This window comes from Cyprinus carpio, chromosome B12 (assembly GCF_018340385.1).
Source record: "Cyprinus carpio isolate SPL01 chromosome B12, ASM1834038v1, whole genome shotgun sequence".
NCBI classification, from domain to species: domain Eukaryota; kingdom Metazoa; phylum Chordata; class Actinopteri; order Cypriniformes; family Cyprinidae; genus Cyprinus; species Cyprinus carpio.
In genome coordinates this window covers 18,702,079-18,718,212 of record NC_056608.1, presented here as the reverse complement: position 1 = coordinate 18,718,212, position 16,134 = coordinate 18,702,079, and the positions used below count along the sequence as shown (strand labels likewise).

Sequence of the window (16,134 nt, the reverse complement as noted above, 5' to 3'; positions counted from 1 at the left end):
ATGTGAAACAAACGGATTGGTTCTGTTCTGAATTTAATTGGCTGCCGAGGAATCTGAACTGAGTCCTAGGCAAGCAGCATTTGCTGTTGCTGTGTTCACAGTTCACATTACAACCGACAGAGAGAACCAGCATTGTTGCATGTCTTGCTATAGAAATAAACTGCTGGTAGCTAGTCAATAAGATAACAATTTGAATTCCAATAATTCTCTATATAGGCTACTTGTATACTATTGTTAACCAGTTTCAGAACAGCAGCCTTACAGAGAGCATGGTAACCAGTTTCCATTTAAATAATGTGACTGACATGTCCTCCATACAGCTTGTATAGGATTCCCAAAGTTTGCAACAGTGCACTGTTCTCTGTGACTATATACAATGAAGAAAACAGTTTGGGTAAAGATACAACATAGTCCTACTGAAATTCTATTCAGTATTGTGAACAGTTGCTAAAAAACACGAAAAGGTCTCATGTGCCTTATAAACGTTTAACACTTATGAGCGAGACACAGAAACATATTGGCCAATTCACCAAAGACCTCTAATAAACCACAGTACAGTCTCTGTGCAAAAAAGAGAGAGAGTAAATTACGTGTTTCATAAAATGGAAGTTCCTTTATTAATAATATTATTATATTATTAATAACTCTATAATGTTAGGCCTACATATAATAGTTATAATGTACACATATACAGTTAGGTATGAGATTCTCGTTCTGCGCATGCGTGGAAGCGACACGCTGTAGCCAATCAAAACTCGCGCTCTAAATTTTAAACTACCGGAAGAACAGACAACAACAAGCAAGCCAAGCGTGTGTTTTGGTCCCCTCTCTTATTATTCTACTCTCCATATTCCAGAAAATGGATCTTAGTAGTGACGACCAGACTAAAATGTACTTTTATGAGAACAGACTTCAAACATTCGTTGGTTGGCCGTTTGAAGAGGGCTGCATTTGCACTCCAGAAAACGTGAGTAAACCGTTTGATCCGTCAAGATGGAAAAAGTGGTTTTGTAGGTGCTAATATGCAGTGTTTTCATCTTTTACACTGCTTTTGTTGTTGTTGTTGTTCTATAGATGGCCAAAGCTGGATTTATTCACACCCCGTGGGAGAATAGTCCAGACACAGCGCAGTGTTTCTTCTGTCTGAAAGAGCTGGAAGGATGGGAGCCTGAGGACGACCCTGAGTGAGTCCGTGTCTGCTGAACTTTCCACTATTGCATTAGAGGGCTGAGAGAGGCTTTGTGTATGTAACTTAATGGAATAAGACTCGGATTTAAAGTCATGGTTATTTGATTTATTAAATGTCATCAGTTCCCTTGTTATTATGTATTTTTCTCAAAATTCACAAAGATATACATTGCATTATCAGGAAAGAGCATAAGACACATTCTCCTACCTGTGATTTTATCTTGCTGAAGAAGACTGTGGATAGTCTGACTGTGGATGAGTTTCTGAAACTTCAGAAAGAGAGACAGAAGTTTATCATTGTAAGTATGAACTCACTGACAGATAATTTAGTCACTTTATTTTATATAGAGCTTTATACAATACATTCAGTTTCAAAGCAGCTTCATAGTTTACAGCAACATAAAAATTAATCCTCTAAAATTAAATTTTTAGTTGCAATTCTTAGCAGCTCTACAAAAAAAGTGTCATTATTCATTGTTTCAGTTCAATATGTGTCAAGTGTAGTGTTTTATGGAAAATTATAACCATAAAAAAATTTTTGTTACTTGAAATTGAAATAAATTTTAACTGAAATAAAAGTTGTCAAGGCAACATTTCTCATTTTCATTTAGTTTATCTTGATTTACTAAAATAACTAAAATAAATAACATTTGATGTACAAAACTACAAAACAAAAAATAAAAATAAAACAACAAAACAAATAAACTAAACAGAAAATATAAAATAAAAACTAATTCAAAATATCAATAAAAACTATAATGGTATTTACATTCTACTAAGATAACCAGATGTCAATTTTGCAAAATTCATCAATTGAATCGAGTTAAATTCAGCTATAAGCAGCTTTACAGAAAGCAATGGTGTCATTTGCAGGGCAACAATTGTCATTCATCTCAATATTCAGTGTTGATTCAATTCAGTATTTCAAAGTTAGTGTAATTATCCAGCTTAATTCAGTTCCAATTTTGTTTTCATCAGGTAATATCAGTGCAGTTAAATCAATAAATGTTAATTAATCTTAAAACCACAACTCAGCAAGCCAAAAGTGACATGGGCAAGGATTCAAGTCTATCAGGTGACAGTATTGGACAATATTTTATGTGTGTATGTGTGTGTGTGTGTGTATATATATATATATATATATATATATATATATATATTGTTTTAAATGCCACTCAACATTTCTCTTAATTTTCCCCTATACTTTAAAATATTTATTTCTCGGGATTTCCTTGATTTATTAACAGTTGTAAACAGTTTTTAGACATTGTTTTAAATGCCACTCAACATTTCTCTTAATTTTCCCCTATAGTAAATGAATGAGTAACCTAGATAGTTGTATTTAACATTTTCTTTGTTGATAAAATATATCTTATTTGGAGTCTCAAGTCTATTATTTTGCAACAGAACTGCATCTTCCAAATTTCCATAGCTAAATATGAGTTTATTTTACTTGATTTTGTCATTTACATGCTAAGAGTATGAAGTGATGTTTTGTAATCTTTCAGAAAAAATCGTGCAAACAGGCGATTGATAAATTTGAAGAGGCGGTGAAGGTCAAGAGGGCTCAGATCATCCAGACTGCGATGGGGGAGGAGTAAAGTGTTTCATTTTGCTGTGGTCTGATTTTTTTTTTTTTTTTTTTTTTTTTGTAGACCTCACTTTCTTCTTTTCTTTTGTTCGTCATGAAACGCTGTATGTTTTATAAATGTTACCTTGATGAAATTTGTATGTCACGTCACCTGTTGAAATTAACCATATACACATTCTATTTATTTTAAAATGATCTTAATTCAAAACTCTCCTATGGCCCCTGTAAAATGTTTAAGGGACATCTTTCAAGTCATGTCTTGTTCTTTAAGTCTTTTTATTGGTTTGTCTGTTAATTATAAAAACTGATATAAATAAAAAAAAAAAGATCTTGTACCTGTAACAACCTTTACCTTTTCTTGAGAATGGGAAAACCTGGAAATATCAGAATTTTCAGGTCAGGAGAAGTCAATAGTAGTTATTAGATAATGGCAGCCAAGCTCTAAAATATTACATTGTCAAATTCCTCTTATAGTGAGACTAAAAATCTTGGGAAATCAGTGTGAAAAAAAAGACTTGTATTTACAAGTAGAAACATACTTGTATGCATTTGATATGTTTTCGTATTTTCATGTATTTTTGTTTTATTATTACAAAAAGGATGGATGGTTGAATAATGTCATGAAGGGTGTTGGTTATGTATCGTACGTCATGTTTCCTCTGTACCAGTCATGCGTAATCTTGCGCTCAGTGTTGGTTGGACACGGACTGCACACACCGGTGAGGAATAAATATCCAAGCAACCCACCTTTTAACTTAATACCACAAACTTTTCTAGTGATAACATCTTTCATGTTGGATGCATATTGGATGGACAGTCAGCATCACTTATTCCAGCTGTTGAGCAGCGCGCGCGATTTATTCCAGGAGCTCCTGGGACCCTTTCTGTTCAGTATCTGATCGCGTCGCGCAGCCAAATGGTATGGTTTTCAGCTTAGTTTTTGGGTTGTCCTGAAGCAGAATCGCATATATTCGGACCGATATGAAAATTACATTCGGTTCCGTGGTCATCGGCGGGGGTTTAACGGGTGTTCTCAGTTTCATTTCTTTAGCGCTTGCCATTGGAACCGAATACTGGTACATCATCGAGGACACGCGCACGAATCACACCGACCCGGCGCGCACTAACTCTGGACTTTGGGGAGTTACAGATGGTATGACGCTTAATTTTCATTCTCAAGTCTTTACTCATGAGGATCTGTGAGTTGCCTCTGATCACAGTACGATTATTTTATTCATCGGTAATATCTTGGGCTTTAACTGGTGTGCGAAGCTGTTCATTTGACCAATGTTTTTCCAGGACTTTTCCTGGTATAGTTGGATAAGTATTAAAAATAATTTAATAGAGATTGTACCCACAATACAACATCTAGCCCAATAATACGTTTAAAACTGACCATTTAAATTACATTCAAAATAAATTCTGTATTTAAATCTCTGTAACTTTCTTGGCTCACTGAAAGGTTCGTCGTCTTATGCAAGTGCAACCCAAATTGTAATTTGGCGCCTCAGCTATCTGAAACACCTTTTAAACAACACACTAGCTACTTTTCATTTATATTTGAGTAATTTTTTTTATCGATGTACTATAGTCACTGATCGAGCAGCTGTTGCTATGGTTACCTCCTCACGCAAAATCGAATTTTTTTAGTTCTGCGCAGAAATGTAGCTCTATGTAGGCTAGACCTTATTATTTAATCACTGAAACGTTGTTTGAAAACAAGGGTTCGAGCTTTACAAGAAGTGCAGTCATAATTTTCACCCTGGTGATTTGCTTGTGTTTTTGTAGATGTCCAAAGTCACACAGAAGACACTGGATATTCAGAATCAGAAAGGCAGATGGAAAGTGAGTGTTGTAAACCCTTTTCATAAACACAACAACTTTAACGCCTTATAAAAAACTGCTTATTGTGCTGCAGTGTTCAGTCATGAAATAAATCTGTCTATAAATGTTTCACTGAGCCATAATTTTGTGCATTTGTATGGATAAGATGTTAGGTGGTGTTGTTATAAGCCATTTCTGTGTAGCTTAACAGCTATGATTTACTTCATTAAGTCATGCATAGCGTGATTGCCATCTTGCTGCCCTTGAGTCTGGTGATGCTGGTGTTTGGAGGAATCTGTGGTCTCGTCAGTTCCCTGGCCAGAAGCCGGGCACTTCTCATCGGATCTGCTTCATATTTCCTCCTGTGCAGTAAGTTTGACCCAATGAATGCCATGGTTAACTCACTAAACATCTACTGTTATAAAATCAAAGATACCCGTTTATATGTTGCCTGCATAAAAAAAAAAAGTTTGTCAACAGAAACTACTAAAATGCTTTCATGGGTGAACATACAGTAGAATTCATAGCTTTCAGTCACATGACCGACGAAGACCCAGAGGGCAAAACATCCACAGAACTGCAGCACAAGTCTCTCACTTTTCCATCTGTTTCCAAGCCTCAAACACAAACAAAGAAACAAAGATATGTGAACAAAATGCAAGTTTTGGCCATTTGCAATCCATAGTATTTTCCCCCTCCGCAATATTTCAATCCCTAAACAGCGCAACAAAACATTGTGCAAAACGCTTAAAGTGCCTTAATGTATTCAAAACAGTAATATTAAAAGAACAAACTGAATACACACCTTATTTATTATGCTTACTTTATACAGGCGAGCAGATGAGCCCATAATATGAACATAATGCGCTTCATGGTTCGATGTTTTCTATGGAAAACCATTTAATGTTTAAACGTTGCGTTTATATTCTGGGTTCATCTGCTTGCCTGTACAAATGCATCATCAATAAGGTGTGTACTGAATTTCGCCTTTTAAAATCAGCATTTTAAATCTACATTACTTAAATAACTGGCGGTCAATGGAGCAAAGCCTCATATTGTCCTCCAGGTGGGCGTTCCTATAAGGGTGTGATGTCACGTGAAAACTATCAAAACCATACAATTTGTAATTCCTTTTGAAAATATTCCGGAATGTCCTTTCCTTGTCTCCACTAATTTTTGAAAGCTATTGATCTGTTAAAATAGCTTGTGATGGGGTTGTTTCACATAATTACAATCCTAATTAAATGATAAAGGCTATACATTCACTTGTCGCCACCTACTGGAGTAGCATATTTATTTTTCGCCACCACTAATGTCTATAAAGTTAAATTGTCTGTAGAAAAAGGAATTGCCGAGAATTGAAATAAAAGTGTCCATGCTCATACAGCACAATATTTACAATAATTACCACACAGTACGAAGGAAATAACTATAGCTGTTCGCTTTCATTGAAGAGCAAGCAGAAGAAGCCTCTGTAGTGGGTGGGACTAACCCACAAGCTCTAATCCCATTGGCTAGTGCTCACATTTCACCGTACGTGTTTTGATTTAAGCATATCACATTTAGCAGACTCTGACAACCCAATTAATATTCATAAGCCCAATAGCCTTATGCACTGACAGACAATTAGCAATCTACCTGAGGGAAGAATTAAGTGAGCAAGGGAGAAGTCGACTTCTGTGAGTTATTTTTGTTAAATTGAACAAAATATTACATTTTTTTTGCTTAATTTTTAGTGTGTACCTAATCTCAGGAAAATTCAACTTTTGTCTGCAGACTGATGGGTTACAACGCAGATAAACAAAGTTCAAGTTCAAACAGTTGGCTCTGCAGTTCTCTGAATGACATTCAAAAATTGGAAGACTGAACGCATTACTCAGCTGGAATAATTGTAATGTCAGAGTCTTATGGGACTGAAGTTATTGCACTTCACCATTTTCCTCTCATGAAATTGATAGGATAATAGAGAACTACCCCCCAGCTGTTTCTGTGATTGAAATGGGCAATCGAAAGGTGAAACTAAAAAGGAATAATACAGCCCTCAGTAATTCTGACCATGCATCAGTCTCTCATTTAAATGTGATTTTATTGCTTTTGTTCTTCCATGAACGCATGCATGAGCAGAAAAAATAAAAAATAAAACCGAATAATAATGCATGCTGAGTACAACCAGAGCTCATTTCCTGAGACCCCTGCAAGAAATCCCAAAGCAACTTAAGTATCACAGGCAGGATAATTTTGCTTTGATCTTCAAAAGTACACACATAGTCATTGTTGAGACATAGCTGGCTTGCTCTTTACCCCGACACTAAGCAGCATCTCAAAGCCTGTATCTGAGAGTGTCCTCTCACTATGTAGCCTGGAGACATATGACTTGAATAAAGGTTTCCTTAAAGGAGTCAGCCAATGAACCCCAGCATTAATCAGCGTGGTAATAAGGAGCGCATGGCAAGTGTTTTAACACAGTGAAGCTTGGAATGCAAATGCAAGGGTAAAATTGTGTTGTCTGCCTTGTTACTTACTTATATTGTCTTTATTTTTTGGCATGTCCTCTATTTTTTGGATTGGTTATCACAGACAAATACGGATGCAATTTTGAAGGAATATTTTTCACATGGACTGTATTTCGTTCTTTCTCTCATAACATGGTGCTTTTAAAGTAATCGTTCACCCAAAAGTTTTAATTTGCTGAAAATGTACTTACATTCAAGCTATCCAAGATTTAGATGAGTTGGTTTCTTCATTTTGAGAAATTTATATTACATCACTTGCTCACCAGTGGATCCTCTGAAGTGAATGGGTGCAGTAAGAATGAGAGACCAAACAGCTGATAAGTAAGATCAGGAAGCATTATTATGAATTATGTACTATTTTGGCCAGAAGTGACAGTATAAAATTAAAAACATGATGGATTTGTTTATAATATGCAGCTTTTCACTTCAGAGGATGTTAATTTATGGACTAGAGTTCTGTGGATTATTGTGATGCTTTTCTCAGTTGTTCAATGTTCATTTTTGAATGAACGACTCCTTTCAGAATATCAGTGCATCTATTCACCAGGCTGTGATTTGTGGCACACACAGTGCTGTATAAAATAATCAGTAGTTCCTGGATGGTACAAACTGTTTGTTCTAAATGAACCGACAAATGTAAGATCAGAAACAAGTCAGTTTGGCCATGCTAATTAGAAACTGTGTTACACTCTCTGTTTATTGGCTCTTAATTTTATGTGCATATTATGCCTGATATGGAAATCCATTCTCATTTTGTCAGTGTTTAATTAGATGTGATTTCTGCTGCTGTTTATCCACATCAGCACATTCTGTTTTAATGAAGATTTGGTAATAATGGCTCTCGTCTTGGAATCATCAGACACTGCAGGGTGCCACAGGAAGCTAGTTTGACTTCCTCCCTGTTTACATTGGTGGTGCTTCTCTTAATTCTGAGAGCAGATGTCATAGAGTAGTCATGTGTGTTTATGGCTCTCTGCGCTTACAGTAAGAGAATCATTTAGGGAGATGTTCAGCAAGAGCATCGTTCAGCTCTAGCTCGGTTGATTACAGAAAAAGGTGAGTCATATTTGGCAGCTCAAAATATGGGTTTATTAAAATAAATGCAAACAATTAAGTTTGGAGATTTATTAGTAAAATATGAGCTTGAATGAGTAAGAATAAGATCACTGGATCCAGGCAAATTAGCACAATTGCAAAAAATGTTACTGGCATTTAACAACTGAAGCAGAAGCTTACTATTAAAGACTTGAATCAGTAAAGCAAAGCAACCTTGTTTTAAAGAAAGTGTTTGGAGACTCAAGTACTGAAATATACTCAGCCTTTAATCCATCCAAGATGTAGATGAGTTTGTTTCTTTATCCAAACAGATTTAGAGAAATTTAGCATTAGATCACTCGCATCACAGTGAATGGGTGCCCTCAGATTTAATTTTGTGTAGCTAAAAGTGCATGTTTGTAATAAACTAATCCATCATTATAGTGTTTTAACTTTAATCCCTCACCAAAATAGCATAATAAAACTTTATTTTAGTGAAATAGTAAATCCCCTGTTGTTTTCTCAAACCAAAATCTACCAAGATATTTGTTTAGAACTGTCTTTTTGCTCATAAACAGGGCTTGATCTGTGCATATTTCTCTCCCAAGCAAAATTATGGATAAAGGACTCATATTTTCAAGTTAAAATGTCTTGAAAGATTTGTTTATTACAAACACACAGCTTTTCACAAGATTTAAATTTACTTATTTTTATTACTTGTGGATTATTGTGATGTTTTTAGCAGTTGTTTGGACTCTCATTTTGACGGCACCCGTTCATTGCAGAGGATCCTTTGGTCAGTGATGTAATGCTAAATTACTCATTTAAAAAACTCATCTATGTTTTGCATGGTGCTTATGCACCTAAACTTTTTTGAATGTAATCGCATTAAACAACAAAATATCAAATCATGTGCTTTTTTTAATGCAGTATAGCACAATTTATTAAAGCAAAACACTGAAGAAGTTGTTACAGGTACAAAATACCAGTCTTTATGCAAAGAAAAAATGCTATTTAGGATTCATTGCTCATGATTGAATGCGGATATGAATGTGGCACTGAAGACATTAAAACCATCTCAGCCCACACACATCCAATGTTCTATCAACTACTTGTCATTGATTAAAAGAAATTGCCAAGCATAATAAAAGCAACTAGATTTCAATGTCAAGTTACATCTGTTGAATTAAGATTGCTTGCCATTTTCCGCCCACATCTAAGTATGCTAAATTTGTCTTCTGTACATCCATCATCTACTGTACACCACAAAGTGAAGAATGCCTTGTATCCTCTGATAGAACAACAAGCCTAAGGTCTAAATGATGCTTAATTGGTTTTATTTGTGTGTGTGCATTCATGCGTGCTTGTGCATGTGTTTTCTCAGGTCTTCTCACTCTCTCTGGGGTGAGTCTGTACATCAGGTACTCTCAGAAGGCTCTGGAAGAAACTGAAAGGCGGATGGGCCGTGAGCAAATGGCTCTAGTGCATACATCATTCGGCTGGTCTATGGGCATGGCCTGGATCTCCTTTCTACTGGAGGTGATCACAGGTCTTCTCCTACTGCTGGCTGTCAGGCTGGTGCCTTTAACCCAGTATGAAGAGTCTGTCGCCCCCATATAGAGACTCACCACCACCTACTTGAACCATACATGTCCATTTCAGGCAAGGTAGTCAGTATTTGTCAAGGTAAGGCCTCCTCTCTGTCTTACATTGTTAGCAAATATACAATGGAGAAAAAAAGAAGTTTGATTTGTTTTCAAAACTAATTTCACATGCTTAAGATCATGAAAAACATTTCTTTTGACTAGTAGTGTAGATATGGACAACCAAATTGCCCTTTGCAATATGCAAAAAGATATCAGAGATGGATATCAAAACTGTTAAGTAAATTTCATTTAATTTCAATCTGTTTCTTTCTCTGAGCTCTTTTACAATTTATAGAATACAGACCAATTCAAAGGCAAAATTGCTACTGTAATTACTAGTAAATTTCATGTGTTTTGCGCCTCTCTATTGTATTATCTTTTATGCTGGGCTTCGGCTTCAGCTCTTGCTGTTATAATCCTTGATTTTAAATTATGAACGGAGCATGTAAAAGGAAGCGTGACCTTACTGTATATGTTTTGCAGCCATCCATTGTTCATTAAATATGTGTAGTTTATGAAAAGGCTTTTCTGAACACAATTCATTTGAATTTTGCAGTTTGATTTGCTTTATATTTGATATCTTCTTTGATGTTTTATATTCAGCCTTCTGAAACTTAACATTTCATGATTGAGGGCTTTGAATTTTTAAACTTTGATCTTTTCATGAGTCGGGCTGTCGCGTTTAGAAAATAAGTGCTAAGATGGATCATATCTAATCATAGTTATTTGTCTTACATTTCTATCCATCAAACCCAAACAAGCAGATTTAATTTGTAATCTCAAAATCCCTGAGAAGCTATGTCTTGTGAATGCTGTTGTTCTTAAAATACTGTTCTCATAAACAGTGTTTTGCTTTTAATACAATCTTCTCATTTAAATGTATGTTTAAGTGCTTTGCACTTTAGCTTGATTGGTAGCTGTTGTTGTTTGTCATTTCTAGTTGTTATATTGTAATTTTTATTATTCTGATTTTGGTTTATGGCAACAGTGAGGAACATTATGCTTCTAGATATTCATCCATATTAAAGCTTAACTGAATTGTCTGTATGTAAAGGTTTTTGTATTTGAACTTTTTTGGACTTTTGTTTTACAAAAATGTATAAAAAAATAACATATTTGTGCACCAAAAGGCTGGGCAAACGTGACTTACAGACAAATAAAAATAATCAGGGACAACTATAATATTTCTAATTCTTAGTATACACTCTGATCATATATGTAAACAAAGCTTTAAAATATCAACAACAAAGGAAGAAATGTGACCCACAGTAGTGATTCAAAAGGTGCTTTTGGCACACTTGGATTAACTTCTGAATCATAAAGAACGTATTGCCTTAAATGAGCACCCCTGTGGGTTAAATGTTTTCTATGCAGGATAACAGTAGCCATAGACGTCAGAGCTTGATGTCTGCTTTAACACTTTCAGAGGGTGACAAGCTCTAACAGAGGCAAGAAATCAGAATCATTCAACTTCATTTTCAGGTGTGGAAAGAAAATTGAACAAGTGAGTGATGAGACTGCCTTTTTTAATTGAAAAAACATTGGTCTTGATGCTTTTGAAATTGATTATTGTTAATTTGTCTTATTACAGCCTTATTGTCTTATTTTCATTTAAAGACCAGGCTGGTCTGTAAGCATAGATTACCAAATGCTGCATCCCAAACAGATGTAAATGTTTTTTGTTGAATTATTCACAAACTATAAATTGTGCTTTGTTGCCATCCCTAATAAAATGTTTGACAGCCTCTAGATGAATACATTGAGTCCAGTAATAGCACTCAAGCACTCACTGAATAATTTTGAATTTCTGTTGGAGACAGTCTGCTTTTGTGGCCTCCTCCATAAGTAGATGATTAGTCCACCCCATCAACCGTACACGGCCCCATCAGAGCGTTAGCGGACCACACGAGGCTGAAATTAATGTTCCTTTGGGCTGGCCTTGTGGCTCACTCCGTAATGGCACACGGCAGTATTTTTCCATCATGAGATGTTTCAGCCATATATGCAGTCTATCAAATGCGCCCATCGATTCTCTGGTATTTATTCAACCACATGTAGCATACATAAATACAACCATTAATTAATCCCAATGAGATTATCAGCAGTCAACAGTTTTCCTATTTAAGTTTTTTAATATTTATCTAATTTTTCTTTCTGTAGTGTAATTTAATGCACATTTATTATAACAGACTTCACATTCCAAAAATCCTAAAATGAGGACATTTTCACATTTTACCCAATTCTTTACCAAAATGCACTTAACATTTTACTATCCACATTTCACCGCAAAATTAAGTGTACATTTATGAGCATACAATAATTTGCATTTGTGATGTTATTTTTAGGACATTTTCACATTTTACCCAATTCTTTACCAAAATGCACTTAACATTTTACTATTTCCATTATTCCACAAATCTCTTACAGCACAGCAATTGTTTACTTCTTTTTATTTTTCAAAACAATACTTTAAAATACATTTAAATTTCCACAAACTCAAATCACTACAACAAATACTTCCATTATATATAAATACATTTTTGAATTTATATATATGGTAATGAGAATATGAAAATGAGAATCTGCTTTGCTTTATTGTGAGAATATAAAAACTATGAAATGTGCTTAATTGTCATGAAAATGTCAAAAAATAATAATCTTTAAGCAAAATATAATTTTTTACATTCCTTTTATTTAAAAATTGGCATAAAACCTGACATTTTCTTGACAGGTTTTGTCAGAATCGCCCACACTTACTCTATTGATGTTGTGCACATGATTCTGCATAAATTTTTGGAAGGCAAAACAAGATATTGACTTGTCAGCCATGACACTGTTTACAATGTCTTGACTAAATTTTGAGGGCTATTGAAAACCAAAAATAAGCAACAGAATAAATTCAAATGCTCAAAACCAGTTTAGGGATATGTCATTTAAAATATTATGTAGATCCAGCCAGTTAATTCCTCGTGCATGCTATAGCAATAAAGTTATCTGCATTATCAGCCAAGATTAGTCGTTATGATGATCCTTCTCTACACGATTACATCTCTCCTTATGGAGAACACTTATAAAACACTCGATAAAAACAATAAAACTAGCCATAATGTGTCTTTTTAAAAGGCCTCAAACTGCTTCTGTTGCTCAAAGAATGCACCTAAACAAGATTCAAATGTCAGTCAATAGTTTATTGTGGGAAACCATTAAATGTGTGTGTGTGTGTGTGTGTGTGTGTGTGTACTGGTATATGTGGTATATATATGACATGGGTACTACAATGTAAACATGGTTTATGAGGACACTTCCTGTGTCCCCATAAAACAAAAGGCTTAAAATAACACAAAATGGTGTTTTATGAAATTCAAAAATTGCCAGTAGTTTTCTGTAAAGGGTATAGTTGGTGTAGGGCAATAGAAAATACAGTTCATACAGTATAAAAACCATTACACCTATGGAGAGTCCCCTCAAACCACAAATGCAAGTGTGTGTGTGTGTGTGTGTGTGTGTGCAGTATATACACACCATGTTGGGTGTACTATAACTCTCACCACTGAATTAAGTGGGTAAATCTTGGCTGTCCAACTGGAGTGCAAAGTAGTGACCATTTTTTCCAACACGATTATTAAAAGCTACGCATTAACTGGCTTGATTTAAATTGTGTATTACAAATATATCACTTAAAATATCCCTGTATGTATGTTAAACGCCAAAGCACAAAATTTAAAACAGTTAGTGTCTTGTCTATAGTTTCTTCCCAGTCATGGATCTCTGAAAACATCTAAAATTCAGTAGTACTATAGCTTATCTCATGACAACAATATAAAATGACTGATATCTCTTTCGTAGCTTAGAATGTCTCTATCCATGAAATGTCTCAGTAACCAGGTCCCAAAAGTCTCGGTAGCCTGCTCTTAAAGTGTCTTTGTGGCCTGTTCTGTTCTTCCCAAAGAACCATCTTGAGTTTGAAGATTGCGAAGTTCTGTCTCTCGCTCTCTTATGTAAAAAAAAATCAAGGGAATTTTGGTTTCTCAGGTTATGACCCCTATAAGATCCAGCCCTGGACACCAGATCCTGGCAGAAAATATTTGTTTTGTCTGGTAACAGATCAGCTAGTCAGCAAAATAATCTAATACACAAAACACATTAACAGCCTTCTTTCAGCCAAGAAGTTGACTGAGCAAAGTCAGTGAAGAGCAGAAGCTGGAGTTGAAGTGATGTGGTTGATAAAAAAAGAAGCAGTTTATTGAATTGTCTGTTTCAATGCTCACAAATCACAAGTAGTGTTATACAAAACTGCTTCACAACATCCCATAAACCTTGAATTTCCATAAACATTCCCTCTTATGTCTTTTTCATGAAGACAAACAGCCCCTGAAATATACAGTCATAAGACTACAAAACAATGGAAAAATAATATAAAAAGCAATAATATAATATAAATGACTAATTAACAAAGAAATCAATGAAATTAATATATAAGGTCTATAATGATTATGATTTGATTTAATGGAATAATGAAATGATTATAAATGAATGAAGAATAAATGAACATAAAAGAAAGTAAAGTACAACACAAATGTATGATTGCTCTTTTTAAGCAAAACATACGCATTTGAGGATCTTCAGATCCTTCAGTAGTGAATATAATAGATTCATTTTGCAGTTTTACACAGGGTTTCTACAGAGTAAACAATTTATTCTGAAGCAATATCTTCATCAGTGTTCTGTTCTATCAGCTTTTACATATTTAAATCTGCATATTTTTATTTACCTTTACAAATGCCTATTTTTAACCTTTTTTAGATGCATCATCTTTCATGTCAAATTTTTACAATTTATCAATAAATTCAAGATACACTATAGGGCTGTTACAAGGTAAATTAAATAATTTACACTGCAAATAACAATTGCAACTGCAATAAATAATGTTATTAATATTTAAATGCATTTATGAATATATAAATAAGAAATGTTGAGGGGAAAAATGCATACTTCCCAACATACTCAACTAAATGACCAGTAAGTGTTGGTAAGTCACTTAATGAGTGAGTCACTGAGTCAGTCATTCATCTGATCGAGTGTGTTATCATGCTGGTATCTTAAGGACTTTCGTGGACAGCTGACTCCTAAAGTTTTTGATATTCTTTATATTCTGTATGGTGGTCAGATAAAAATGAATCTTTTCCAATAAGTTTCAATTGATTTTTACCTTTTATGGGCATTTTACCTTAATAAAGCCATTTATTCTATAAGTGTGCATTATCTTTTGAGTCAAATTCTTACATTTAAACAGTGAATTAGAAAAATTAGACATTTGGGCTGTTACCAAGCAAATGAAATCAGTATCAACAAAATTCATCTTTGCAATCCAGACATAAGCTGCACCTGAAGTGGCATTTAGAAGTATTTACACACTGTTTAATGCAGAACATGAATGCATTTAACCTGCGGTTACAAATGCATAAATAATTTGATATATTCAACATAAAACGTTGAATTCTAATATTTTAAATGATTTAAAAAATTAAAAGATACTTTACATGTGAAATTAAAACCGCCAGTAGGTGGCAGAAAGTCACTGTTAATAAGTGAGTAATTGCGATTGAACCAAATCATTTAAAGGTTGATTAATTCAGAAACTGTGGATTTGTTTGGAATTATTTTTGTTGCTGCAATAGTGCAAAAACAGGCAATATGATGTCTAAAACGTAAGTCTCTTAATAAAACTTCTAGTTTATTGAACTGTTGTAAACAATCAATATTACATTTGTATATTTTTTGGAGAAAAAAAGACACTCTTCCGTGTGAAATTGACAGATATTGATTTGACTATATGGCGTGGTATAAATATACACATTTCCTGCTCCCATGTCTTGAATTTGTGATCATTCTGAATGTATTTTAATAGACTGAATCATGCAGTGAAAGTTTTCAGTGTTTTTTGGGGGGTTGTGAGAATACTGAGCAAAATAGCTCACTTGTCATGGTGTTACTTAACTATATCATGTTATGAATAAACATTCAGATTTTTTACCTCAGAGTGTGTTTCTTCTGAGTTTATGTGTGCTGTTACGCTCATTTGTTCTCTCACAAAGAGACAAACAGAGTGAACATCAGTGCGAACATGTATTCTGCTAACTTAATGCAATTCTCTCTAAAGATGTAAGGATTTACTCAACTCACGATTCGATTCGATTCACGATTTTGATTTCACGATTCGATTCGATTCACGATTTTATTTTATTTTTTAAACAAAATGATATTTACGATAAATTATAAATTAAATGTGTCCTTTTATTATTGCTTTGACAAAATGCCGTACATTTCTTTGTGAAAT

General features: G+C 34.4%; 2 protein-coding genes across 2 annotated transcripts; both read left to right on the top strand.

Moving 5' to 3' along the window:
• Window positions 1-762: 762 nt before the first annotated feature.
• On the top strand, window positions 763-3,121 carry LOC109046380 (baculoviral IAP repeat-containing protein 5.2-like). The gene is made up of 4 exons (XM_042735864.1): window positions 763-967; window positions 1,075-1,184; window positions 1,370-1,487; window positions 2,697-3,121. The coding sequence occupies exons 1-4, from the start codon at window positions 860-862 to the stop codon at window positions 2,787-2,789; spliced, it is 429 nt and encodes a 142-aa protein (XP_042591798.1). The 5' UTR covers window positions 763-859; the 3' UTR covers window positions 2,790-3,121.
• Window positions 3,122-3,252: 131 nt separating this feature from the next.
• Window positions 3,253-11,546, top strand: LOC109088704 (transmembrane protein 235-like). Its single transcript, XM_019102852.2, has 4 exons — window positions 3,253-3,932; window positions 4,568-4,624; window positions 4,835-4,972; window positions 9,536-11,546. The coding sequence occupies exons 1-4, from the start codon at window positions 3,761-3,763 to the stop codon at window positions 9,769-9,771; spliced, it is 603 nt and encodes a 200-aa protein (XP_018958397.1). The 5' UTR covers window positions 3,253-3,760; the 3' UTR covers window positions 9,772-11,546.
• Window positions 11,547-16,134: the final 4,588 nt, after the last annotated feature.